The following is an 8,995-nucleotide window of genomic DNA, read 5'->3' as shown; positions in this document are numbered from 1 at the left end:
ACTGTCGATGTTTGGGTTGACCACCGTGGCTTGGTTTCTGGAGATATCATCATGGGTCTCTATCAAGAACGCCTCTACGTGTTCTCTGGGACTGGTCAGCCTTCCAGACTTTGCCTCAAGCAGCAGAGTTCTGGTGAATTGTAAGGGGTCTTTGGTGAACTGTGTGCTTTTGTTCTCCCTAACCTTCCTCCTTTTCCGAGTGCATTCTGCTTGTCAGAGTCTGCAGAGGCGTTCCCAGAGTTGACCCGTCAGGTGCCTGACGCCTTCACTTTCGTCAACTGGGGCTCTTTTGAACTACTTGCTAAATGTCTTGATTTCATCCTTTGAGCAATGGATTTCTTTCCCTTCATCTTGGTTGGTGTGCAATCTTGATGTTTGCCTTCCTGTACTTCAATCCAAACCGCTCCCTTGCCGGATCCTATATTATTGTTGTGAGAGTATTGACTTTCTGCTCAGTTGTCCCTGCTAGTGTGGCTTCTGGCACTTTGTCGAGCTCCTGCTCTAGTTGGTCCCATTCCTTGGTGTTGCCTATATATATACGTATATACACGTGTATATATATATATATATATATACACACACACATCGGTATATATATACCTATATATATATATATATATATACACACATACACAGGTGTATATATATATATATATATATACACACATATACACATATATCTTCTACATATACATACACGTATATATATATATATACACACACACACATACATGTATATATATACACATAAACATACACGTATATATGTATATACATATATATGTATAAAATACGCACAAACATATAATAACTCACTTCTTTGTCATTTTATGTTATTTATTGTTTGAAAAAGGTCACTTATTGATTGTTCAGCACCATCCAGCAGGACCATTCACATTATATTAGCAGGATTAATGAGGAGGTTGTAAAACCGATCACATTCAGAATGGATTCATGGAATTAAACGTTCAAAACACATTATTTGTAATCCAAAAAGGAGAATCAGCACATGTAAGGACCCTTTTTAGTACTTTTCAAAGGTCCAGTTAAGCTTAAAATGAAAGCTTGGAGTCCCAAGAGAATACCGAGTTGCTGGGCATCAAGTAAATTTATGAAACCTGAGAACAGTCAGGTTCACGGGCAATATTTGAATAAAATGAAAGAATTCCGCTGCACTTTTTCTTTTTTTCTTTGGAGAAGGTGGAAGGGGGCGAAGCGTTCAGCCGGACACTTCATTTTTCCTGTTATCTAAATAAAGATACAAAAGAGGAACGGTTGGTTACAGTAAGCGAGGGGATATAGATCTGTACTTAATGTTTTTATTTTAAAGGCCACTAAAGGGAGAACTTTTCTTGCCGCAGTCCTTCCTTCACACACAATCGTAAAAATCTTTCTTCTCAAATAACCCAACCCTCAACATGTAACAGTCCCAGCAGTCAAATTGTTAATTTTCCTTGAACTTGAATCATTAATTTTTTCCTCTCCGACCCACCAGCACGCTGTCGATCAGGAGTGTTTTTAAAACTAACCTGTGACAAACAGCCTCCTCACTTCATCAAGTCCTTCAGGCGGTTGTTCACCCACGGGGCAGATGGATTAACGCAAACCCGATTGTTGTTCCTCAGAACGACTCTGTAAACACACACATACACACACACGTGTTTGGGCGACTCAAATTCCCATTTCTTTTCCTCTCATTGATCCTGTCGCCTTCAAACCAATCTATGTTTTGGGAGCAATTGTAATGAGCATGTGTTGAGTGTGTAGGGTGGGTGTGTTTTTAGTGTGTGTATCAAGTGCAAAGTGTTTCCTGTGAGTGTGTGTAGAGTGTGTAAAGTCAGCATTTACAAATATGTAAACCAAATGTGTAGAAATAAGATATACTTTATTGATCCCCATAAGGGAAATTCTTTGTCACAGCAACGCAACAATGATAATATCAATAAATATGAATAAGTAAAAGAGACAATTAAAAGATAGCAAAAGACGTCCACAAAAAAAATGACAGCAAAATGAACAAGAATAAAAATTTAAAAAAATTAAAAGAAAAACACAGCAAGGAAGAGAATAGACGACGAAAGGATACAAACAGAAACAGAGTGACAAAATAATAATGACAAAAATAAATAGGATGTGAATGGAGTGACACCAACAAGGATGAAAAAGGACAACGAAGTGTGTGTGTGTGTGTGAAGCAAGTATACATTGGGCATGAGATTTAGAATGTACACGTTCCAGTTTGAATCGAGTGTGTGAGAGTTTAACAGACTAAACCTCGCAGTGTGTGTATTGATAGTGTGAACTTTAGACCAGATCTTGCAGAGTATATGAGCAGAGTGTGCGCCATTGAGACTAAATGCAGAAGTGTGTTTTAAGTGTTTGAGAGATTTAAGTAAGTAAACCAAGCAGTTTGTGTGGCGTTTGTAAAGTGGTTGTGTGAGACATAGCAGCTTATAGAAAGCTTTCATCAAAAGCACACCTTAGTCACAAAACTGCTGTGAGGTGATCAATCTCTCTCTCTCTATAGCTGATAATAGCGATGTTTCCATGGCGACCTCATGTTGGACCTATGCAGGCTGTCTTTCGGGACCGACCATGCGATCATTAGCGGCGAGTTAACGCAAATAGGTAGAGTTGAAGTCACATGGCCAAAGTTACCGCAGACTCACTCACATAATTTGTGTTCTGCGGCAGTGACCTGAAATTGGAAGGACCACAATTTTCCAGATGCGTTGGGTGGCGATGGGCACGGAGCTGTCCCCGATGCAGCTGCAGCCCCTCCGGAGGAAACCTGAAGCCAGACCAAGTAAAGCTTAATGACATTTTGAAAAAAAAAAAAAAAAAAACAACTGTCCTCTCAAACTATAGCATCAATGGTAAGGAAATTCACCTTGCAATATTATATTTACCCTTTAAAATGAACAAAAAAATAATAATTTTGTTAAAACTTCAAATATAACAAATTGGGTGATAGTCCGTATATTTTATCTAACTTCTTTAATCAAGTTTTCTAGGTTCAACACTATTTCGAGTATTTTAGTTTGGAATAATAGAAACAGAAATGAAAAATGTATCTAGCCATTCAGCTGGTTCTTTATAAAGCAATAAGAAGTAACTATTTTTAGGAGTAATCTTTAGAGCTCAGTGCAAGATGACGAAACATTATGTAGTTTGACGTTAATAATGCATTTTACTAAATATATATCTACATATATATGTATATAAACAGGAGAAATAAATCAATATCTGGGCTTTTTTTTAATCAAATCCACTAAAAACCTTTCAAATATATTTTGTGCCTTTTTCTTACAGTAACTTAAAAGCTATTCACATTTGTGCTGCTTGCAGGTCTGCAAAATGATCACAGATGACACTATCTTCACATAAATAAATGAATTATAAAGTTGATGAGCGATTCTGTGCGGTCGTCTGAACAGCTGCACAAATGACCGACGCTGACGAAGGAGTAAATCCTATAAAAATCCTAAAGCTTTGATAACTGGTGTAAATATATAAATATATGGTGCATCAGGCAGAACAAAGGGTCTCACCGCTGGTGGTGACGATGCAGCAGAGAAGAGCGGCGAGCAGCAGCACGACCTTCATGCTTGTTTTGACCTGTGGGCGGCGTTGAGACGTGAGGCTGAAGAAAGTAAGAGTGATGAGAGTGCAGGCACAGGGTTTATAACCTGAAAAACCAGGAACTCCAGTGAAAAAAAAAACAATTTTTTTTTTTTTTTTTTTTTTTTTTTTTTCCTGACACAACAGTATGCTAAACTTGCTGTGGTGTCATCATTTTGGGGGTGCTGGAAGTTAGTAGCAGAAACCATCGTAACTTGAACAGTGACTGCATGAAAGCAATAATGTTTACTTTCATGCATTCTCCTCAGACAGTGCAGAGCTGGGTACTGGAGATGAATATTCTTAAATGAGCTGCAGCCACAAAATAAAAATCAATACATGAATAAAAAGTCAAGGGTGCTTTGTGATTCAGTGCCACTTGCAGTGAAGAGTAGTTTTGTACGCATAAGAAAAAAGTAATAGTACCTTTTTAAAGCCTATTTTTTTGTCTGTTTTTAAGTTCAAGTGCATTGGATGGATTATAAATCAGAGCTTTGAAAAAGATCTAATTAAAATGGCAATGAAGAGACACGCGGCAGTGATGCAAAGGTGGAAATAAGCTGAAATGTTATGCCAATCATTCATTGCCCGCCAAGTTTCCCCTGGAGACATTTATCTTTATTTCATAAATTTGGAAGATTCCCTGGAGGTATTAAACCAATAAGTGTTTACCAGAAGTGGATGTGCTGCTCGAACCCCCGGGGACGTTCAGGACAAATATAACCCCGTATCTCACCGTTGATTTCCTGTTACATATATTTTTTTTTTTATGATAGACATTTTTCCTCATGCTGTAAAGGCCTGACAGCCTTTTGACTGGTTTAAAGATTATACATAAGAAAAAAAAAAAAAGATGCATAAGGATCAGATTATAAAAGTGTTCAGCCTCTCAAATGTTGTCTCTAAATTGCTTGTATGCCTGAATGGGAGAGTGATTTGTTCAATGTCTGATTGACAGCTGACCGCTGCTTAGATTGATTTTAGTGCTTGAAATAATCAATTCATATTTATTATTGAAAATGTCACCTTGATTTCAAATATCAGAATATTAGGGCAGAACATGGTTAGCTCAAAAGAAAACAGGAACTCCAGGGATTTTGTAATTTGCAAAAGTTATTACTCCTCAGATGTTTTGTGGATCGCTTTGCAGCTTAGAAAACGAAAAGAGAAATAAAAATGACCAAGAATCACCCGATGTCCAGAAATAATCTGTAAATTCCTGCCGGGGAGTTGAATGTTGCAGCCACTTGGTGCGACGCCAGGCACTCGGCCTCTTCTCGGCGCCCGAGTCTGATCCCTCTGAGACCCACTTACCCATAGATTTGTTTGTTTTTTTCTGCATGGAATCGGTTGTTTCGTTGCCATGCTTATTGGAAACCTTTCCGATTCCGAAAGTGACGTATTTCAGGTATACGACTTGTTGTGGGTTGACTTAGTCATTTCTGCAAAAAAATTCTGCCTTGCTTTTTTGCAGAGATTTGTTGCCACAGTTACTTGAAACCTTCTGAAAGGCTTCAGCACTGGAAAGAGAGAGAATAATGATATTGGTATCCATCCGTTCATTCATCTTCCACCGCTTATCCGGAGTCGGGTCATGGGGCAGCAGCCCAGACCTTCCTCTCTGCAGCCACATGGTCCAGCTCCTCTAGGGGAGACCTCGCATTCCCCCCGTTTCCGGGTGAGCGCCGTGGTCTTGGACTTTGAGATACCGGCCGCTTCACGCTAGGCTGCGAACCGTTCCAGCAAGAGCTGAAGATCGTGGGCCGATGAAGCCGACAGAACCACATCATCTGCAAAAAAGCAGAGACTCCCTTTGACTCCCTGGCTGCGCCCAGATATTCGGTCCATAACTGTTAGGAACAGAATCGGTGACAAAGCGCAGCCCTGGCGGAGTCCAACTCTCACCAAAACGGGTGCGACTTACAACCGGCAATGCGGACCAATCTGACATCGATCATACAAGGACCAAACAGCCCGTATGACGGGGTTCGGTACCCCCATACTCCCGGAGCAAAACCCACAGGATCTCCCGCTGGACACGGTCGAATGCCCTCTCCAGGTCCACAAAACAAATGTAGACTGGTTGGGCAAACTCCCGTGTCCCTTGAGGACCCTGCCGAGGGTATAGAGCCGGTCCACTGTTCCACGGCCAGGACGAAAACCACGCTGCTCCTCCTGGATCGGAGGTTCGACGACCCGGCCGACCTACTTCTCCAGCAACGCTGAATAGACTTCACCAGGGAGGCTTAGGAGTGGAGCATACCCTGCGATCCCCCTTTTTAAATATTGGTACTTTCAGTTGATAAGTTAACGGTGCAAGCTAGAGGCAGCGTTTAGCCATAGAAAGACTGAGCTTCGGCGTCTGAACATGGAGATACAGTGTTTGTCTTGTGTAGTTTTTTTCTGGTGGCGGGTGAATCACAGGTTTGCATGAATGTTGACTGATAACGAGCTGTCATGCAGCACAAGTGATGAGAAATTGAAAGGACTGACTCGGCACTAACAGGAAATAAAAGTCCGCGGAGTCGAAAAGACTCGCCGCCAACGCCGTCAGTAGCAGCGGATTCTCAGCCGCAGGCCAACGCCGACATCGATGCGGCATGTCTTCAGGCCTTTAAGGAAACAGACAAACTGCATTTCTGCAGAAGTAAAAGCAAAAGGCAAGGAAAGAGAAGCCGCAGACATCACCTAACTTTCCATTGTTTGAACTTTTTTTTTTTTTTCTGCCAACCTCAAGCCAGCTGCCACCCAAGGGAAACCACAAAATTTCAATTTCCCATTTCTGCTAACAGAGACTAAATAGAGCGGAAACCCCAGCGCTTCTTGGATCCACTTTGCTTTTCCTCTTGTTGCAGTTTACATGATATTTACCTGGCTGTTCCTTAATTTTGTGACTCACTGGTCATGGGCAAGGTGTGCGCCGCGTTTGGAGAAAGAAAATGCCTTACGTGGTTCGACATCTCGGCTGTTTTTATCACCACTTCATTCAGCCATTGGATTACTGGGATACCATGAGGTCGTCCCTCGCCGCCTCCCCAAAAAAAGGTCACCCATCTCTTTCTGTAAATGTCAGCTCCCAACCGGTGGCTCCGAGCGTCTCCTCCGCTCCTGGAATGGAAACGAACCCTGATACAAAACAAACGGGTTTGGACAAAACTCTGCGGGCGTCAGACTTCACTTACGCTTTCGTCGGAAAGGAAACTCAAGAAGAACCTTTTGCACGAGCAAAAGTTCTGCTGACTGGAGAAAACATCAGCCCAGCGTGACCAGTGTGTGTGTCTCGATGACATTTTGTTTGTTCTTTTTGTTTTTCATGCAAATATTTGAAATCATGATTCGCTCCCGGGATGGCGGGGACACCACGTCCATCTGGCCTGACCAGGGTTTCCGCGGTTATCAGCTAATCTAATTTAATGCCATCTAACGCCCTATTTAATGCCACTTTAAACAAATTTAATGCCCATTTCCAACTGGAGATATGTTTATTTATGATAATGTCAATGAAATACATTTCACACAGTGGCAGATATATGAACATACGACCTTCGGAGTGACGATGGAACTAAAGAAGCACGTGGATTTAACTTTGTGCATGATTATTAGTGCAAATCAGGCGTCCTTCTGAGGCAAGCGCACACTTCTGACAATGCAACATTTCTATTTCTAAGTACTTCCATCTTCCATGCTTTACTTATAAGTCCACACATTGCATCCTTTTATTACCTTCTCTCTTCATCGAGGTCCGCCGACACGACCTCCAGGTTCTTCATCCAACCACTTTTGTTGAAAGTTAAACTTTCACTTTGTCCCGACACAACGCCGCTCTCCGATCTTTCGCGATGCTCGACATTCGCCGTCGTAACTTCTTTCACCATTTGAACAACGGCCAAAACAGCCAATTAAAGGTTTCTGCCTGTCAATAATCAAAGATTATGATTTCTCTCATTTTTCTGGTTGATTTAGCCTTCAATAAACCCACTGAACATGGAGAGAACACACAGAGATCCCAGTCCCCTGCAACATGAGGGATAACCGTCACAACATTCACAATGAATATACTTCTTCTTTCGGCTTTTCCCTTCAAGGGTTGTCACAGCGAATCAACTAACTTCATATCCTCTTTCACTAAAATTATAAATCTTCTTTGTTTTTCCTCCAGACTTCCAATTCCAGCATCCGTCTACCAATATAGTCACTATTTCTTCTCTGTACGTGACCAAATCATCTCAGTCTGGCTTCTCTGATTACACCATTTCCTTAAAAATACCTTGAAATTAGTGAGACAATTACCAGGAAGTAGCACTAAAAATGAATAGATGAGACAATCTTGTAATTCTGTTATTTCCTCAATACTTGTCTGAATCCCTGAACTTCTCATTTAAACTTTTTCTTTGTATAAAAATTACAAAAAGAAGAACACACCGAAAGTAGTCACAGGGACTTTTCGTTCCAATTAGTACTGAAGAATTGGTCAATTTTCTTGAATTATGATAAAAAAAAAAAAGAAAAAAAAGGAAGCTCACATTGGCTAACAATCATCTTAGGAGGGGTTGGTCCGTCACTATACAACACCAAAACTCAGGAAAAGTCAAATGACCGTGTGATGAAAGTTTTTCCTGGCCAATTTTTTGATATTATCTGTCTTTTTATCTCATCTCGCATTGTTTATCATCTGCCATCAAACATTTTGATCATGTGACCATCTTCATCCTGTACTTAAATTGCTTAATGCACCATTTAAGCATGAACAGGGCCATCTCAACCTGCTGCAACTCAACTGTCGTAGATTCTTTTGTTTATATCAGACAAACTGACCCTCACCTTCTCGTAATTTACGCTTTGATTCATGCTCAAAAATCAGCAAAAAAAAAAAAAAAAAAAAAAAAGCAGTCATCTATTTCGTTTTACATAATCTTAACCAAACTTAAAGGTGCACAGAATATTTAGATTTAATTTCAAGTGCCTTCAAATATTACCTGGGATTTTCTTATTTTAAACCACTGAAGAAATATTCTTCAGGACCCCTAGACCCGTCGGGAATGGTGAACACCTGGAAGAGCAGGCGCGGCACCAAGAGTCGAGGTATCCGCTGGGTTCTTTTCACTCAGAGGGTTGCTGCAGTGGTTGAGGAGTTGCTGAAGGTCCGATGGCGACGGTCCCCCGATGCCCTCTTCTGGGGGAAGAGAGAGAACACAACAGAATATGCAGGTCTCAATGAGACCTACGGAAAATTTTCTTCAAATTTCACCAAAATGCAGGATGTTCAATACGGTTTCTATTGTCTTCTGACCCTCAGAGCCACCTCAGAGGTCAGGGGTCACAGAAGGTCGTCCAAGTCTTCAGCTGAAGACGACAACCAGGAAGTACCAGGGAC

At 41.1% G+C, this 8,995-nt stretch overlaps 1 protein-coding gene across 1 annotated transcript; it reads right to left on the bottom strand.

Annotated features, from left to right (window-relative positions):
- Positions 1 to 828: 828 nt before the first annotated feature.
- cxcl13 (chemokine (C-X-C motif) ligand 13) lies at positions 829 to 8,745 on the bottom strand. The gene is made up of 7 exons (XM_086169432.1): positions 8,598 to 8,745; positions 7,345 to 7,534; positions 6,570 to 6,729; positions 3,552 to 3,618; positions 2,674 to 2,791; positions 1,530 to 1,632; positions 829 to 1,248 (listed from the first exon to the last, which is right to left on the bottom strand). The coding sequence occupies exons 2-6, from the start codon at positions 7,494 to 7,496 to the stop codon at positions 1,548 to 1,550; spliced, it is 582 nt and encodes a 193-aa protein (XP_086025558.1). The 5' UTR covers positions 7,497 to 7,534; positions 8,598 to 8,745; the 3' UTR covers positions 829 to 1,248; positions 1,530 to 1,547.
- Positions 8,746 to 8,995: the final 250 nt, after the last annotated feature.

Source organism: Fistularia commersonii, chromosome 22, assembly GCF_037954325.1.
Source record: "Fistularia commersonii isolate RoL2024-O1a breed Wild chromosome 22, RoL_Fcom_v1.0, whole genome shotgun sequence".
NCBI lineage: Eukaryota > Metazoa > Chordata > Actinopteri > Syngnathiformes > Fistulariidae > Fistularia > Fistularia commersonii.
The sequence above is the reverse complement of the archived record's forward strand: the minus strand, read 5'-3'. Positions and strand labels throughout refer to the sequence as shown.

What these genes read in the sequence shown, in the direction of transcription:
- cxcl13 (XM_086169432.1), bottom strand. Translation starts at nt 7,496, where the DNA reads ATGGTGAAAGAAGTTACGACGGCGAATGTCGAGCATCGCGAAAGATCG. An exon ending in GACCTCGATGAAGAGAGAAG is followed by an intron (nt 6,730 to 7,344) that starts GTAATAAAAGGA and finishes TTTCCATTCCAG; the next exon opens with GAGCGGAGGAGACGCTCGGA. An exon ending in TGCCGCAGAACACAAATTAT is followed by an intron (nt 1,633 to 2,673) that starts GTGAGTGAGTCT and finishes GTGTGTTTACAG; the next exon opens with AGTCGTTCTGAGGAACAACA.